Source organism: Heptranchias perlo, chromosome 1, assembly GCF_035084215.1.
Source record: "Heptranchias perlo isolate sHepPer1 chromosome 1, sHepPer1.hap1, whole genome shotgun sequence".
Lineage (NCBI taxonomy): Eukaryota > Metazoa > Chordata > Chondrichthyes > Hexanchiformes > Hexanchidae > Heptranchias > Heptranchias perlo.
The window spans coordinates 163,789,769-163,808,952 of record NC_090325.1 but is presented as its reverse complement, the minus strand read 5'-3'; the positions used below and the strand labels follow the sequence as shown (position 1 = coordinate 163,808,952).

The window sequence follows — 19,184 nt, the reverse complement described above, 5'->3', positions numbered from 1 at the left end:
AGGCCAGGTCATCAAAGAGTGCTCCACTTAAATCAGCCTTCCCATCCCCAATACACCAACAGTCCCACAAACATTATCACCACCGTCCTTACTGCCACCATCCGACTGGCTTCTTTCAGTCCAGCCTTATGGGTTTTGCCATCACTTCACTACAAAAATAAATATTAACACCAAATCCAGAACAAAAAAAAACAAATTTATGAAACAAATATCGTCACAGTGTATGTTATCATTAACAGGAATAATTACAATTCACCCTTGTGCAAGCCTGTCTTGTGTGCTGGTTTTCCTATCCTAGTGCTTCTAAGATGTGTTTCCCCAGTTGCCACAGCTTGGGAGGTGGAAGGTTACTGAGGACGGAAGATGGCCATGGAGGGCGACTTTGAGTAGCTGTGGGCCTTGAAGGCCCGGCTACAGACTATATCACCTCGGCTTGCCGGAACAGTCTGTCCCAGTTGGCTCTGTGGCACTAACAAGAGCACTAGTAGTGTGGGTGGCAGGGGAGTAGGCAACAACAACTTGCATTGATATAGCACCTTTAATGTAGTAACAAGTCCCAAAGGTGCTTCACAGGAGTGTAATCAGTCAAAGACGTATGTTTTAAGGAGCGTCTCAAAGGAGGAGTCGAAGAGGTTTAAGGAAGGAATTCCAGAGCTTAGGACCTAGATGGTTGAAAGCATGGCTGTCAATGGTGGGGCGAAGAAAGTGGAGGATGCATAAGAGGCCAGAGTTGGAGGAACGCAGAGTTCTCGGACAGTTGCTGGGCTGGAGGAGGTTACAAAGATAGGGAGGGGCAAGGCCATGGAAGGATTTGAACATGAGGATGAGAATTTTGAAGTCAAGGCATTGCTGCACCAGGAGCCAATGTGAGTCAGCGAGCACAGAGGTGATGGATGAATCGGGCTTGGTGCGAGTTAGTATATGGGCAGCAGAGTTTTGGATGACTTTAATTTTATGGAGGGTGCAAGATGAGAGGCCAGCCAGGAAAACATTGGAATTGTCAAATTTGGAGGTTAACAAAAGCATGAAGGTTTCAGCTGTAGATGGGCTGAGGCAGGGACGGAGACGGGCAGTATCACCAAATCATACATTGGTCGGTCCCACTACTACTCTGGCCCTTCTCCTTTCAGCATCTCACCTGGTTTCACCCCTCGCATCTCCTTCAAAATCCTACCTCCCCCCCCAAATACCACAGCAAGTTTCTCACTGAGATATCTTCACCGCTTTTCTCCCTCAGCCTTTGCACTGAGCGACTTCTCATCCTTGGTGATTTTAACCTCCATCTTAACTCATCATGCCCTCTGTCTTCTGAGTTCACTGCTCTCCTATCCTCCTTTAAACCCTCCCACTTTATAAACTCGCCTACCCATATTCACGGCCACCCCTCGACACTGTATTCTCATGTGTCCTCTCTACTCCCATCGTGTCAATCACAGATAAGGCCATCTGAAATGACTTCCTTGTATCTCTCTCCACGCACAATACCTTCCATCCTCCCAACCCCACTTCCTCCTGCGTCCGCCCCTGGAAAAAACTCCCCCAATGTCACTTACAAATTCCCAACTGTCTAGCATTTGGCCCTCCAATCGCCTCGGCATTTCTGCAGCTACTGATCTGCTCAATCACACCCACACTTCCACCTTTGATGCCCTTGACCTAGTAAAACCTTTACCCTCTCTCACCCTGGTCATTCCCCCGGTACGGCTCCTTTTTCCGTTCCCTTAAGTTCAAAGGACGAAGACTTGAATGTTTAAGGTGGATAACCGATTTATTCATTCACCGCCAGAAATGGACCACATAAAGCACTATCAGGTCCTGCTCTCCTCTGCCAAAACTGCTCACTATTCCAAGATCATCCTGAAATGCAAAGGTAACCCTCTGCTTCTCTTCTCCACTACAGTCTTCTTAAACCCCTCTCCCCTGCCCTCTCCATCCTCACTTCCAACAAGTGTGAGGAGCTCACGGATTACATTGTCACTAAGACTGAGATCGTCCATTTAGCTGCCTCTGCCACTTCCCACCCTTACCCTAGCCCACCAAGCCAAAGATTCCCCAAAGTACCCCTCTGCTCTGGCCTTGAACTCGTATCTTTCTCTAGTTTCTCTCCTATCTCCCCTAATGCCCTCTCCTAACTTATCTTGACTATGAAATCCACCTCCTGCTCCCTCAACCCTATTCCCACCAAACTGGCCCCCATATTGGGTGATATTGTTAATGGTTCCCTCTCCTCATGTACTGTCCCCCTCCCCTTCAAATCTGTCGTTATCATCCCCTCAAAAAAACCCACCCTTGACCCCTCTGTCCTTGCAAACTATCACTCCATCTCCAAACTCTCTTCCCTTCCCAAAGTCCTTGAATGTGTTGTTGCCTTTCAAATCCGTGCCCATCTATCCTGCAACTCCATGTTTGAACCCCTCCAATCAAGTTTCAGCCCGTCACAGCGCTGAAACAGCCCTTATCAAAGTCACAAATTACATCCAATGTGACTGTGATCGTAGTAAACTATCCCTCCTCATCCTGCCTGCAGCTTTTGACACAGTTGACCACACCATCCTCTTCCAACGCCTCTTTTCTGTCGTCCAGCTGGGTGGGACTGCCCTCTTCTGATTCCATTCCTATCTACCCAGTCATAGCCAGAGAATCTCCTGCAATTGCTTCTCTGTTTAACTAACTTGATTGAGTTCTTTGATGAGGTCACAGAGAGGGTTGATGAGGGCAATGCAGTTGATGTTGTGAATATGGACTTTCAAAAGGCTTTTTCAAAAGACTGTGAATAAGTACCACATAATAGGCTTGTCAGCAAAATTGAAGGCCATAGAATAAAAGGGGCAGTGGCAGCATGGATACGAAATTGGTTAAGTGACAGGAAACAGAATAGTGGTAAACGGTTGTTTTTCGGAGCGGAGGAAGGAATACAGTGGTGTTCCCCAGGGGTCGGAACTAGGACCACTGCTTTTTTGTATATATATTAATGACTTGGACTTGGGTGTACAGGGCACAATTTTAAAATTTGCAGATGAGACAAAACTTGGAAGTGTAGTAAACAGTGAGGAGGATAGTAATAGACTTCAAGAGGACATAGACAAGTTGGTGGAACGGGCAGACACATGGCACATGAAATTTAACGCAGAGAAGTGCCAAGTGATACATTTTAGCAGGAAGAATGAGGAAAGGCAATATAAACTAAATGGTATAATTCTAAAGGGGGTACATGTGCCCAAATCTTTGAAGGTGGCAGGACAGGTCGAGAAAACGGGTAAAAAAGCATACGGGATCCTGGGCTTTATATAAATAGAGGCATAGGGTACAAAGGCAAGGAAATTATGTTGAACCTTTATAAAATACCGGTTCGGCCACAATTCTGGGCAATGCACTTTAGGAAGGATGTGAAGGCCTTAGAGAGGGTGCAGAAAAGATTTACTAGAATGGTTCCAGGGATGAGTGACTTCAGTTACGTGGGTAGACTGGAGAAGCTGGGGTAGTTCTCCTCAGAGCAGGGAAGGTTGACAGGAGATTTGATAGAAGTGTTCAAAATCATGAAGGGTTAAGATAAAGTAAATAAAGAGAAACTGTTCCCATTGGCAGAAGGGTCGAGAACCAGTGGACACAGATTTAAGGTGATTGGCAAAAAAACCCAAAGGCGACGTGAGGATGAACATTTTTACGCAGTGAGTAGTTATGATCTGGAATGCGCTGCCTGAAAGGGTGGTGGAAGCAGATTCAATCATGGCTTTCAAAAAGGAATTGAATAAATACTTGAAGGGAAAAAGTTTGCAGGGCTATAGGAAAGAAGCGGGGGAATGGGACTAAATGGATTGCTCTTACAAAGAGCCGGCATGGGCTCGATGGGCCGAAAGGCCCCTCCTTCTGTACTGTAACCATTCTATGATTCTACGCACTCCGTTACCTCTGGAGTCCCCCAAAGATCTATCTTTAGCCCTCTACTATTTCTCATCTACATGCTGCACCTTAGAGACGTCATTCGAAAACATGACGTCAGGTTCCACATGTATGTTGACGTCAACGAGCTCTATCTCGTCACCCCTCCACTGCCCCTGATTTGTTGCGCTGCTTGTCCAACATAGAGTATTTGATGAGCAGAAATTTCCTGTAATTAAATATTGGGAAGACCAAAGCTATTGTCTTCAGTCCCCGTCACAAACTCTCTTCCCGACTCCACCCCTCTCCCTGGCCACTGTCTGAAGCTGAACCAGACAGTTCGCAACCTTGGCATCCTATATGACCCCAAGATGAGTTTCTGACCCCATATCCTCCCCATCACCAAGTCTGCCTACTTCCACCTCCGTAACATTGCCCGTCTCCACCCCGCCTCAGCTCATCTGCTGCTGATTTCCTCATCCTTGCCTTTGTTACCTTTAGTCTTGACAATTTCAATGCTCTCCTGGCTGGCTTCCTACCTTGCATCCTCTGTAAAGTTGAACTCATCCAAAACTCTGCTGCCTGTATACTAAGTCCCATTCACCAATCATCCCTGTGCTCGGTGACCTACATTGGCTCCCGGTCTGGCAAAGCCTCGATTTTATAACCCTCATTCTTGTTTTCAAATCCCTCCACGGCCTCGCCCCATCCTATCTCTGTAACCTCCTCTAGCCCGACAACCCTCCGAGATCTCTGAGCACCTCCAATTCTGGCCTCTTGCGCAGCACTGATTTTCATTATTCCACCATTGGCAGCCGTCCCTTCAGCTGCCTACATCCTGAGCTCTGGAATTCCTTCCCTAAGCCTCTCTGCCCACCTTTAAGATACTCCTTGAAACCTACCTCTTTGTCCAACCTTTTGGTCATCTGCCTAATATCTCCTTACGTGGCTCTGTGTCAAGTTTTATTTGAAAACACTTCCTGCAAAGTGCCTTGGGATGTTTTGCTACGTTAAAGGCACTATATTAATTCAAGTTGCTTTTGTTGTTGATATTTCGGAGATGGAAGTAGGCAGTTTTTGTGATGGAGTGAATATGGGGTTGGAAGCTCAGCTAAGGGTCAAATAGGATGCCAAGATTCTGAACAGTCTGGTTCAGCCTGTGACAATGGCCAGCAGATGGATGGCTAGGGAATGGAGTTTGTGGTAGGGGAACAGGCATATTGTCATCCTGAGAGAGGACAGCAGGTGCCTCTCCCATGGAGCCAAGGCCACTCTCCAGAGATTGGGCATAAGCACTCCTATGGTATTGTGCAAGAACAGAGTGCAGAAGTGAGGTGAAGCTCTGAAAAGTCCCTGTGAACATTGGCCCCAAAGCAGTCGTCTATACTTTCATGGCAGCTGAGAGACCTGTCACGAGAGAAACATAGGAACAGGAATAGGCCATTCACCCCCTCGAGCCTGTTCTGCTATTCAATGATATAATGACTGATCTGTATCCTAACTCCATTTACTCGCCTTAGCTCCAATCCCTTAATACTTTGGCTAGCAAAAATCTATCGATCTCAGATTTAAAATTATTAATTGAGCTAGCGTCTACTGCTTATTGTGGGAGAGTGTTCCAGACTTCTAGCACCCTGTGTGTAAAGAAGTGTTTCCTAACTTCTCTCCTGAATGGCCTGGCTCTGATTTTAAGGTTATATCCCCTTGTCCTAGATTCCCCCAGGCTCCATGATGGGGTGTGCCACTGTGGTGTTGACAGGCCTGACCATTCGGTCCACGTTGGATAACATGGTCTCCATTCTCTGTGTGAAGACTTGACACAAGTTGGAGCTGGACTCCTCCATGCTCTGCAACTTTGTGCGTAAGATCGCTGGCAGGCTGCCCAGTGCACCTAGCATTTCCTGATATATGCCCATCAGCATTCTTCGGTAGGCCGGGCCCTGGAAGTCAGCATCTGAGTCTTCTGCAGCAGAACTAGTATGCGATCTCTTCCTTTTCCAGTCTCTTCCCACCTACATCCGTCACTCTTCCGATGCCCTCCACCACTTTAACAGATTCCAATTCCCCAGCCCTAACCGTCTCCTTTTCACCTTGGACGCCCAGTCCCTCTACACCTCCATTCCTCACCAGGACAGCCTGCGGGCCCTTCACTTCTTCCTAGAATGGGGGCCCAACCAGTCCCCATCCACCACCACCCATGTCCACCTGGCTGAACTTGTCCTTACGTTGAACAACTTCTCCTTTGACTCCACTCACTTCCTCCAAATAAAAGGTGTCGCAATGGGAACCCCATATGGGTCCAAGCTATGCCTGCCTTTTTGTGGGATACGTGGAACATTCTTTGCTCCAGTCCTACTCAGGTCCCCTCCCTCACCTCTTTTTCCGGTACATTGATGACTGTATTGGTGCCGTTTCCTGCTCTCGCTCCTGGCTGGAAAATTTCATCAACTTTGCTTCCAATTTCCACCCTTCCCTAGACTTCACATGGTCCATCTCCGACTCTTCCCTTCCCTTCATCGACTTCTCTATCTCATTTCTGGAGAAAGGCTGTCAACCAATATCTACTATAAGCCCACTGACCCCCACAGCTAGTTTGATTACACTTCCTCCCACCCTGCTTCCTATAAGGACTCTATTCCCGTCTCCCAGTTTCTCCATCTCCGTAGCATCTGTTCTGATGATTCCACCTTCCACACCAGTGCTTCCTCAACTGAGGATGGCCACCACTGTAGTTGACAGGGCCCTCGACCGTGTCTGTCCTATTACCCACACTTCCGCCCTCACCCCTACCCCTCCCTCCCAGAACCACAATAGGGTTCCACTTGTCCTCACCTTACACCCCACCAGCCTCCCACCGTCCAGATCTGGGGGTGTATGTGCATAAATCGTTGAAGGTGGTAGGGCAGGTTGAGAAAGCGGTTAAATAAGCATACGGGGTCCTGGGCTTTATAAATAGAGGCATTGAGTACAAAAGCAAAGAAGTCATGATGAACCTTTATAAAACACTAGTTCGGCCACAATTGGAGTATTGTGTCCCGTTCTGGGCACCGCACTTTAGGAAGGAAGTGGAGGCCTTAGAGAGGGTACAAAGGAGATTTACTAGAATGATTCCAGGGATGAGGGACTTAAATTACGTGGACAGACTGGAGAGGCTGGGATTGTTCTCCTTGGAACAGAGAAGGTTGAGAGAAGATTTGATAGAGGTGTTCAAAATCATGAAGGGTCTAGACAGAGTAGATAGAGAGAAACTGTTCCCATTGGAGGAAGGGTCAAGAATCAGAGGGCAGAGATTTAAGGTGATTGGCAAAAGTACCAAAGGTGATATGAGGAAAAACTTTTTTACACAGCGAGTGGTTAGGATCTAGAATGCACTGTCCGAGGGAATGGTGGAGGTAGGTTCAATCATGGCCTTCAAAAGGGAACTGGATAAGTACTTGAAACTAAAAAATGTGCTGGGCTACGGGGATAGGGCGGGGTAATGGGACTAGCTGAATTGCTCATGCATAGAGCCGGCACAGACTTGATGGGCCGAATGGCCGCTTTCCACGCTGTAACCCTCTATGATTCAACATATCATCCTTCACCATTTCCGCTACCTCCAGCCCGATGCCACCACCAAGCACATCTTCCCCTCGCCTTTCAGCATTCTGAAGGGACCGTTCCCTCCGCGACACCCTGATCCCCTCTTCCATCACCCCCAACACCTGTTCTCTTTCCCATGCGAACACAGGAGATGCAACAACTGCCCTTTCACCTCCTCCCTCCCCACCGTCCAGGTGAAACAGCAATTCACTTGTACTTCTTTCAATTTAGTATACTGTATTCGCTGCTTACGATGCAGTCTCCTCTAAATTGGGGAGACCAAACGCAAATTGGGTGATCGCTTTGCTGAACACCTTCGCTTAGTCTGCAAGCGTGACCCTGACCATCTGGTTGCTTGCTATTTTATTCTCTGTTCCACTCCCAGTCCCGCTCTGACTTCAGCCTCTTACACTGTTCCAATGAAGCTCAAGGAACAGCACCTCATCTATGCAGGTATTAAACATATTTAATGATTAGATACTTTACAACCTTCTGGACTCAACATTGATTTCAATAACTTCAAATCATAACCACTGCTCTCATTTTTTCAGGCAGCAGGTGCTGGTAATGATTCTGATGTTGCCATTTACATCTCCTCTAGACCCATCTTTTGTTTCTTTACTTGTTCCATTACCACCCTCCTTGCCTTGCACCATCATCCCTTTTGTCATTTAATCACTCATTCCCTCCACCCTATCAGAGACCTTCCCTTTTGTTCTTTCCTCCCCTCCCTTCCACTCCACCTTTTCCTGGCTCTGTACTTGCTTAAAAACTGTTAAATGTTCAACTTCTTCCAGTTCTGACGAGCGTTATCACCTTTCTCCACAGATGCTGCCTGACTTGCTGAGTATTTCCAGCATTTTTGTTTTTATTTCAGATTTCCAGTGTCCACAGTATTTTGCTTTTGATTTAGTATGTGATCTCGCCCTCCCTATCCCCATTCCCCAGCTCCTGCACATGTGCTCGATGATTCACCACGTGAAGACACCTCCTCCACCTGTTTACGGGTGCGATCGAATTTCTGGGCCTTTGAGTTACTAACTGCATTCTACTTACGTCTTTCAACTACAAAAGCAGCCAAAGAGCTGCCACAATTCTGGTGTTCAGGCAGGTTGGCAGTCAGCTTGTTGAACACATCTCTGCAGGCTATAGAAACAGCTTTGTAATATGAATTCCTTCCCTCTATAAAAAGATATTAAAGGTATTTAATGTATATATAACTCTGAATATGAATAAGCCACAATCATATGAATTTTTATACAGAAATAATAAAAGATTACAATATGATCAAACAATAAGGATGCCATGATAAATAAGTATTGTAAAGCAATTATCAAAGCAAAGAGAATGCAAGTTCAAGGAAGTTATATTCCATAAATCATTGTCAAGACCACATTTATAGTTTGTATCTAGCTTTGGCCACCATGAAAAGATGGAAGCACCAAAAATGATTCAAAGATGGCAAATAATAATTATACTAGGTCTTAAAATTGATGAGAAATGAAATGTGCCAATGAATTTAAATCTGCTCGCACTGAAAACGGAAGAAGGGGAAACATCTTTAAATTAAATTAGATTAAAAATCTTTAAATCATGAAAAACATAGTAAAGTGGCTATAGAGAAGTATGTGATGAACTAGAAGTGAACTAGGGTACTTAATCATAAGCAAAGGAAAACTCAAGTTAAAACGTATCGTAAGTGAAAATCAGATCTATTATGTTTTAAAATGTTCTCCCCCCGCATCCCCCATTCTAAAAGTAAAATTGATGAGTTACTTCTAGACTGTGTGTAAATAGACATCTGTTATGACCACAGCTTACAGTAAAGGACAAAAACCGGTGGGTGTGGTTTGGAGCAAGTTTTTGCACATGACAACTTCAGGAAGGAAGGAATGAAGGACGATTACTTGACCAAGGTGACCACACCTAGCAAACAGTGCTTAAAATATTCCCATGCTGTTTTTTCACGGGTAAGTACATCCTTGATGGGGGTGAAGAGAGGAGGGGGAAAATATAAGGTAAACTTTCCACTTCTGCGCTCCTGGTGCAAAGCCTCGCCCACTGGAAGCATATATTTAAGTGGTAGCACTCTCACTTGTGAGTCAGCAGGTCGCGGGTTCACGCCCTCCTCCACAGACTTGAGTACAAATCCAAAACTGTCACCTCAGTGCAGTACTGAGGGAGTGCTGCACTGTCGGAGGTGCCATCTTTCAGATGAGACAGTAAACGGAGGCCTTGTCTGCCCTTTTGGGTGGACGTAAAAGATCCCATGGCACGATTCGAAGAAAAGCAGGGGAATTCTCCCGGCGTCCTCCCTCAACCAACATCACCAAAACAGATTATCTGGTCATGTATCTAATTGCTGTTTGTGGGACATTGCTGTGCGCAAATTGGTATGGCGTGTTTCCCTACATTACAACAGTGACTACACTTTCAAAAGTATTCAATGGCTGTAAAGCACTTTGGGATGCCCTGAGGTTGTGAAAAGCATTAGATAAATGCAAGTCCTTTCCTTATATCAAAAAATTGCACAGGAGCAGTCATGAATTTTCCATCCATTAATTTTATTGAATGGAAAATCAAGGACTGTGCCTGCCAGATTTTCTGATATATAATCCTGGTGGGCAAGAATCTGCGAGTGGAGCACAGAAGTGGTAATTTATCTTTAGGTAGGCTTTGGCACAACAATATACAAAGAAAAATTGCATATGTAGGTGCATGCGCTCTTTTTAAAAACATGTACATAACACACTGAGATAACTCTATGGTACTATGTTACACAAGAAACAAATGATACATTCAAGCGTAGAAGGCAGTACAAAGAAGATCAACAGGGCCGATCCCTAGGGGGGAAATTTTAACCCCCCAGAACGGGTGGGGAGTTAAAATATTTAATTTTTGGAGCACGACCGCAAGCCGACTCCAACGCGCCCACTTCCGGGTTTAATCCAGGTGTGTTTGGATGTGTGCAAGTAACTTACTTGCCGCAGTCATAAGAACATAAGAAAAAGAAGCAGGGGTAGGCCATACGGCCCCTCGAGTCTACTCCGCCATTCAATAAGATCATTGCTGATTTTCAACCTGAACTCCTCTTTCCTGCCCAATCCCCATATCCCTTGATTCCCTTAATGGCCAAAAATCTATTGATCTCAGTCTTGAATATACTTAACGACTGAGCAACCACAGCCCTCTGGGGTTGAGAATTCCAAAGATTCACAACCCTCTGAGTGAAGAAATTATGGGGGATTTTAACTATCATATTAACTGGACAAATCAAATTGGGCAGGGCAGCCTTGAGGAAGAGCTTATTGAGTGTATTATGGATGGATTTCTTGAGCAGTATGTAACTGATCCAACAAGGGGGCAAGCAACCTTGGACCTGGTCCTGTGTAATAAGCCAGAATTAATTAATAATGCCCTAGTTAAGGATCCCCTTGGAATGAGTGACCATAACATGGTTACATTCCATATCCAATTAGAGGGTGAGAAGGTTGGTTCTCAAACAAGCGTACTGAGCTTGAATAAAGGAGACTATGATGGTATGAGAGCAGAATTGATTAAAGTGGACTGGGAAAATAGATTAAAAGGTAAGACAGTACGTGAGCAGTGGTGTTCATTTAAGGAGTTATTTTACAACTTTCAAAAAATATATATTCCACTGAGGAAAAAAGGGTGCAAAAGAAATGACAGCCATCCGTGGCTAAGTAAAGAAATTAAGGATAGTATCCGACTAAAAACAAGGACATATAAGGTAGCCAAACTTAGTGGGAGGATAGAAGATTGGGAAGTCTTCAAAAGACGGCAAAAAGTAACTAAAGGATTGATTAAGAAAGGGAAGATAGATTATGAAAATAAATTAGCAAAACATATAAAAACAGATAGCAAGAGTTTCTACAGTTATATAAAAAGAAAAAGGGTGGCTAAGGCAAACGTAGGTCCCTTAGAGGATGAGACCGGGAAATTAATGGTGGGAAACATGGAGACGGCAAAAATGCTGAACAAATATTTTGTTTCAGACTTTACGGTAGAGGACACTAAGAATATCCCAACACTGGACAAAAAGGGGGTTCTAGGGGGGGAGGAGCTAAATACGATTAAAATCACTAAGGAATTGGTACTCAGTAAATTAATGGGACTCAAGGCGGATAAATCCCCTGGACCTGATGGCTTACATCCTAGGGTCTTGAGGGAAGTGGCAGTAGGGATTGTGGATGCTTTGGTAATAATTTTCCAAAATTCTCTGGACTCGGCAAAGGTCCCGGCAGATTGGAAAACTGCTAATGTAACACCCTTATTTAAAAAGGGTAGTAGGCAGAAGGCTGGAAATTATAGACCAGTTACCCTAACATCTGTGGTGGGTAACATTTTGGAGTCTATTATTAAGGAGACAGTAGCGGAACATTTGGATAAACATAATTTAATAGGACAAAGTCAGCATGGCTTTATGAAGGGGAAGTCATGTCTGACAAATTTGCTTGAGTTCTTTGAGGACATAACGTACAGGGTGGATAAAGGGGAACCACTGGACGTAGTGTATTTAGACTTCCAGAAGGCATTCGACAAGGTGCCACATAAAATATTATTGCTCAAGATAAAGAATCACTGGATTGGGGGTAATATTCTGGCATGGGTGGAGGATTGGTTATCTAACAGGAAGCAGAGAGTTGGGATAAATGGTTCATTCTCAGACTGGCAACCAGTAGCCAATGGTGTTCCGCAGGGGTCGGTGCTGGGTCCCCATCTCTTTACAATCTATATTAACGATTTGGAGGAGGGGACCGAGTGTAACATATCAAAGTTTGCAGATGATACAATGATGGGAGGGAAAGTAGAGAATGAGGAGGACATAAAAAACCTACAAGGGGATAGTGACAGGCTGGGTGAGTGGGCGGAGATTTGGCAGATGCAATACAATATTGGAAAATATTGGTTATGCACTTTGGCAGGAAAAATCAGAGAGCAAGTTATTATCTTAATAGCGAGAAACTGGAAAGTACTGCAGTACAAAGGGATCTGGGGGTCCTAGTGCAAGAAAATCAAAAAGTTAGTATGCAGGTGCAGCAGGTGATCAAGAAGGCCAACGGAATGTTGGCTTTTATTGCTAGGGGGATAGAATATAAAAACAGGGAGGTATTGCTGCAGTTATATAAGGTATTGGTGAGACCGCACCTGGAATACTGCATACAGTTTTGGTGTCCATACTTAAAAGACATACTTGCTCTCGAGGCAGTACAAAGAAGGTTCACTCCGTTAATCCCGAGGATGAGGGGGTGGACATATGAGGAGAGGTTGCGTAGATTGGGACTCTACTCATTGGAGTTCAGAAGAATGAGAGGCGATCTTATTGAAACATATAAGATTGTGAAGGGGCTTGATCGGGTGGATGCGGTAAGGATGTTCCCAAGGATGGGTGAAACTAGAACTAGGGGGCATAATCTTAGAATAAGGGGCTGCTCTTTCAAAACTGAGATGAGGAGAAACTTCTTCACTCAGAGGGTAGTAGGTCTGTGGAATTTGCTGCCCCAGGAAGCTACATCATTAAATAAATTTAAAACAGAAATAGACAGTTTCCTGGAAGTAAAGGGAATTAGGGGTTATGGGGAGCGAGCAGGAAATTGGACATGAATTTAGATTTGAGGTTAGGATCAGATCAGCCATGATCTTATTGAATGGCGGAGCAGGCTCGAGGGGCCGATTGGCCTACTCCTGCTCCTATTTCTTATGTTCTTATGTAGAGAGTAGTGGTGAAGAGTTGTTTTTCGTGCCGGAGGAAGGTATACAGTGGTGTCCCCCCCAGGGTCGGTACTAGGACCACTGCTTTTTTGATACATATTAAATACTTGGATTTGAGTGTACAGAGCACAATTTCAAAATTTGCAGATGACACAAAACTTGGAAGTGTAGTAAACAGTGAGGAGGACAGTAATGGACTTCAAAAGGACATGGACAGGCTGGTGGAATGGGCAGACACATGGCACATGAAATTTAATGCAGAGAAGTGCCAAGTGGTACATTTTGGCAGGAAGAATGAAAGGCAATATAAACAAAATGGTACAATTCTAAAGGGGATGCAGGAACAGAGAGATCTGGGGGTATCTGTGCACAAATTTTTGAAGGTGGCAGAACAGGTTGAGAAAGCAGTTAAAAAAGCATACGGGATCCTGGGCTTTATAAATAGATGTGGAGATGCCGGTGATGGACTGGGGTTGACAATTGTAAACAATTTTGCAACACCAAGTTTATAGTCCAGCAATTTTATTTTAAATTCACAAGCTTTCGGAGGCTTCCTCCTTCCTCAGGTGAACGTTTGTTGGAAAGGGTAGTTTCCAACAAACGTTCACCTGAGGAAGGAGGAAGCCTCCGAAAGCTGTGAGCTTAAAATAAAATTGCTGGACTATAACTTGGTGTTGTAAAATTGTTTACAATTTATAAATAGAGGTATAGAGTACAAAAGCAAGGAAGTTATGTTGAACCTTTATAAAATACTGGTTTGGCCACAACTGGAGTATTGTGTCCAATTCTGGGCACCGCACTTTAGGAAGGATGTGAAAGCCTTAGAGGTGGTGCAGAAAAGATTTACGAGAATGGTTCCAGGGATGAGGGACTTCAGTTACGTGGATAGACTGCTGGGGTTGTTTTTCTTAGAGCAGAGACGGTTGAGAGGATAATTGATAGAAGTGTTCAAAATCATGAAGGGTTATAATAAAGTAAATAAAGAGAAACTATTCCCATTGGCAGAAGTGTCGAGAACCAGAGGACAGAGATTCAAGGTGATTGGCAAAAGAACCAAAGGCGACATGAGGAAAAACTTTTTTATGCAGCAAGCAGTCATGATCCGGAATGCGCTGCCTGAAAGTGTAGTGGAAGCAGATTCAATTGTGGCTTTCAAACAGGAATTGAATAAATACTTGAAGGGAAAAAATTTGCAGGGCTACGGGAAAAGAGCGGGGAAATGGGACTAACTGGATTGCTCTTACAAGGAGCCAGCACGTGCTCAATGGGCCGAATGGCCTCCTACTGTGCTGTAACCATTCTATGAACTTGCATTGATATAGTGTCTTTAATGTGGGAAAACATCCCAAGATGCTTCATAGAGGTACAAGGAAAAAATGGACACCAAATCAACAAAGGAAAGATTAGGAGGGTGTCTAAAAGCTTGGTTGAAGAGGTTGGTTTTAAGAAGGATCTTTAAGACGGAGAGGCAAAGAGACTTAGGGAAGGAATTCTGAGCTTGGGGCATAGAAAGCTGAAAATACCGTCAAATATGGTGGGGCGAGTGGGTAGGGGGTGGGAGAATGGCCAGGACAGTAATGGAGTAATTGAGTCTGGTGGTGACAAAGGCACAAATAGGGGTTTGAGAGGCAGATAGGCTGAGGTAGGGGCAAGGCAGGCGATGTTAGAGGTGGGAGTAGGCATCTTTGTGATAGAGAGGATATGCAATCAAATAGATTGCAAACAGTCTGGTTCCGTTTGAGAGTGCCTGGGTAGGGGATGGAGGTGGTGACGAGGATACGGAGTTTATGCCACGGGCTGAAGATGGTAGTTTTGCTTTTCCCGTATTTAACAAAGAAATTATGGTTCATCCAAGATTGGATGTCAGACACGCAATCTGATAGCAAAGAGGCAGTGGGGGGGGTCGAGAGTGTTGTTGGAGAGGGAGAGCTGGACATCATCAATGTACATGTGGAAACTGACCCCTTATGTGTGGAATGATACATCTAGGGGTAGCATAAAGATGAGGAGGAAGAGGGGGATCCTTGGGTGATTCCGGAGGTGACAGTGTAGGGACGTAAAGAGAAGGCGCTGGTAAAGATGCTCTTGCTAAGATCAGTTAGCAAGTATGGAACCAAGTGAGGGCAGTCCCATCGAACTGGACAATGGAAGAGACGTGTTGGAGGACGATGGCGTGATCGACCATGTCAAATGCTACTCAGAGATCGAGGAAGGATACTGCATTAAGGTGAAAGTCACAGACAATGTCGTCCGTAACTTTGGTTAGGTTCATTTCAATGCTGTGGGAGTGGCGGAAACCTGATTAGAGGGATTCAAACAGAGATGCAGGAGAGATGGGCAACAGCATTTTCAAGGACTTTGGAGAGAAAAGGAAGGTTGGAGATTGGGTGACACTAAGCGACGCCAACGGCTTCAAGGATTTTTTTTTAAAAGAAAGTGGTAATGATAGCTGTTTTGAAAAGAAGCAGAACAGTGCCCGAGAAGGGAAGCATTTAGTTAGCACAGAGGTCAAGAACGTAATTTAGATGTTGAGGAGCCCACTGAAATGAATAGCCTGGCGACGATCACTGGAAACAGCAGGTAAGTTACAAAGTGTCAGTTTCATGTATGTTTCCAAAATGGACACTTTGTAAATCTTGGTGATTTATTGCTTCACCTTAAAAGTGTCAGCCTTGGCTCAGTGGTAGCACTATCGCCTAAGTTAGAAGGTTGTGGGTTCAAGCCCCAGCCCAGGATTTCAGCACATAATTTAGGTTGATACTACAGAGTGGTACTGAGAAAGTGTCATCTTTCAGATCAGGTGTTAAAGTGAGGCTCAATCTGCCCTCTCAGGTGGACATAAAAAATCCCATGGCACTACTTGAAGAGGAGAGTTCTCCCAGTGTCATGACCAATATGTATCCCTCAACTGACATCATTAAAACAGATGATTTGGTCATTTATTTCATTGAGGTATGTGTGACCCTGATGTGTGCAAATTGGGGAAAGGCCAATTTTGATGGTATTAGACAGGAACTTTCAGAAGTTGATTGGGAGAGTCTGTTGGCAGGCAAAGGGACGTCTGGTAAGTGGGAGGCTTTCAAAAGTGTGTTAACCAGGGTTCAGGGTAACCACATTCCTTATAAAGTGAAGGGCAAGGCTGGTAGAAGTAGGGAACCTTGGATGACTCGGGAGATTGAGGCACTAGTCAAAAATAAGAAGGAGGCATATGACATGCATAGGCAGCTGGGATCAAGTGGATCCCTTGAAGAGTATAGAGATTGCCGGAGTAGAGTTAAGAGAGAAATCAGGAGGGCAAAAAGGGGATATGAGATTGCTTTGGCAGATCAGGCAAAGGTGAATCCAAAGAGCTTCTACAAATACATAAAGGGCAAAAGGGTAACTAGGGAGAGAGTAGGGCCTCTTAAGGATCAACAAGGTCATCTATGTGCGGAACCACAAGAGATGGGTGAGATCCTGAATGAATATTTCACATCGGTATTTACGGTTGAGAAAGCCATGGATGTTAGGCAACTTGGGGAAATAAATAGTGATGTCTTGAGGAGTGTACATATTACAGAGAGGGAGGTGCTGGAAGTCTTAACGCGCATCAAGGTAGATAAATCTCCGGGACCTGATGAAATGTATCCCAGGACGTTATGGGAGGTTAGGGAGGAAATTGCGGGTCCCCTAGCAGAGATATTTGAATCATCCACCGCTACAGGTGAGGTGCCTGAAGATTGGAGGGTAGCAAATGTTGTGCCTTTGTTTAAGAAGGGCGGCAGGGAAAAGCCTGGGAACTACAGACCAGTGAGCCTGACATCTGTAGTGGGTAAGTTGTTAGAGGGTATTCTGAGGGACAGAATCTACAGGCATTTGGAGAGGCAGGGACTAATTAGGAACAGTCAGCATGGTTTTGTGAGAGGAAAATCATGTCTCACGAATTTGATTGAGTTTTTTGAAGGGGTAACCAAGAAGATAGATGAGGGCTGTGCAGTAGACGTGGTCTACATGGACTTCAGCAAAGCATTTGACAAGGTACCGCATGGTAGGTTGTTACATAAGGTTAAATCTCATGGGATCCAAGGTGAGGTAGCCAATTGGATACAAAATTGGCTTGACGACAGAAGACAGAGGGTGGTTGTCGAGGGTTGTTTTTCAAACTGGATGCCTGTGTCCAGCGGTGTGCCTCAGGGATCGGTGCTGGGTCCGCTGTTATTTGTTATTTATATTAATGATTTGGATGAGAATTTAGGAAGCATGGTTAGTAAGTTTGCAGATGACACCAAGATTGGTGGCATTGTGGACAGTGAAGAAGGTTATCTAGGATTGCAACGGGATCTTGATAAATTGGGCCAGTGGGCCGATGAATGGCAGATGGAGTTTAATTTAGATAAATGTGAGGTGATGCATTTTGGTAGATCGAATCGGGCCAGGACCTACTCCGTTAATGGTAGGGCGTTGGGGAGAGTTATAGAACAAAGAGATCTGGGAGTACAGATTCATAGCTCCTTGAAAGTGGAGTCACAGGTGGATAGGGTGGTGAAGAAGGCATTCAGCATGCTTGGTTTCATTGGTCAGAACATTGAATGCAGGAGTTGGGATGTCTTGTTGAAGTTGTACAGGGCATTGGTGAGGCCACACTTGGAGTACTGTGTACAGTTCTGGTCACCCTATTATAGAAAGGATATTATTAAACTAGAAAGAGTGCAGAAAAGATTGACTAGGATGCTACCGGGACTTGATGGTTTGACTTACAGGGAGAGGTTAGACAGACTGGGACTTTATTCCCTGGAGAGTAGGAGGTTAAGGGGTGATCTTATAGAAGTCTATAAAATAATGAGGGGCATAGATAAGGTCGATAGTCAAAATCTTTTCCCAAAGGTAGGGGAGTCTATAACGAGGGGGCACAGATTTAAGGTGAGAGGGGAGAGATACAAAAGGATCCAGAGGGGCAATTTTTTCACTCAAAGGGTGGTGAGTGTCTGGAACGAGCTGCCAGAGGCAGTAGTAGAGGCGGGTACAATTTTGTCTTTTAAAAAGCATTTGGACAGTTACATGGGGAAGATGGGTATCGAGGGATATGGGCCAAGTGCAGGCAATTGGGACTAGCTTAGTGGTATAAACTGGGCGACATGGACATGTTGGGCCGAAGGGCCTGTTTCCATGTTGTAACTTCTATGATTCTATGTTTCTTACATTACAACAGTGACTACACCTCAAAAGTACTTCATTGGCTGCAAAGCACTTTTGAACGCCCTGAAGTCATGAAAGATGCTATACAAAAGCAAGCTCTTTCCTTCTTAGCGTGTCTGCCAAGAAGACTTGTTTATTTGGACCAATTTGGCAAGCTATTTTCTCACTGCTTCTGCTCAAACCAACTCTATTCTGGCTCAAACCTGAGTAACAGTTGACAGCTTGTATTATCTGTATAGTAGTGATGTTCTACCAGCACTCCTAATCTGCTGCTACCTCTCCCAAGGGCACTCTTAATATGCTGCCATTTCCAACTCAAGTTTTTTGAATTACTGGTCCGATTTAATCTCAGCCAGTTGCTAGCTTGCAGGACCTATTGGGCAGCGGGTAGCAGCTGCCTTAGTTGAGAGAGCAAACAATCAACTTGGCACCAGGTTTTTAAACCATACTATTCTATACTGGCTGCCAAAAGGTGTAGAGCAAAAGAATGGCCGATTTGCTTTCTGTGTGCACAAAAATACTTACCTTTACTCCCACATCCTACAAATCTGTGGCACTATACATTAGTGCGTTAACAGGTTATCCCAATCGATCAGCAGCACAAAAAAAATGAAAGGCTTCTTTTTAAAATAAACAGTGACCATTTTTCTTAGAGGAACACTTATTCAAAGTTTCCTTTCGGGAGGTGGAAAACTTCTTTTCAAGGTAATAAAAAGAATGTAATGCTGTACAGCTTGAAACAAAATGCTGCTCATTATTAACTGATGTATGAATTCTAGGTTTCACTGGGCTGTAATTTACCTGTGTTTATCTAC

The 19,184-nt window shown here is 44.6% G+C and overlaps 1 protein-coding gene across 1 annotated transcript in view; it reads right to left on the bottom strand.

Annotated features, from left to right (window-relative positions):
- adad1 (adenosine deaminase domain containing 1 (testis-specific)) overlaps positions 1–19,184 on the bottom strand; it is a 110,123-nt gene that overhangs the window by 58,546 nt on the left and 32,393 nt on the right. Inside the window, exon 6 of the mRNA XM_067970967.1 lies at positions 8,518–8,643. Within this exon, the coding sequence (XP_067827068.1) occupies positions 8,518–8,643 (126 nt within the window). The remainder of the gene's footprint in view (positions 1–8,517; positions 8,644–19,184) is intronic.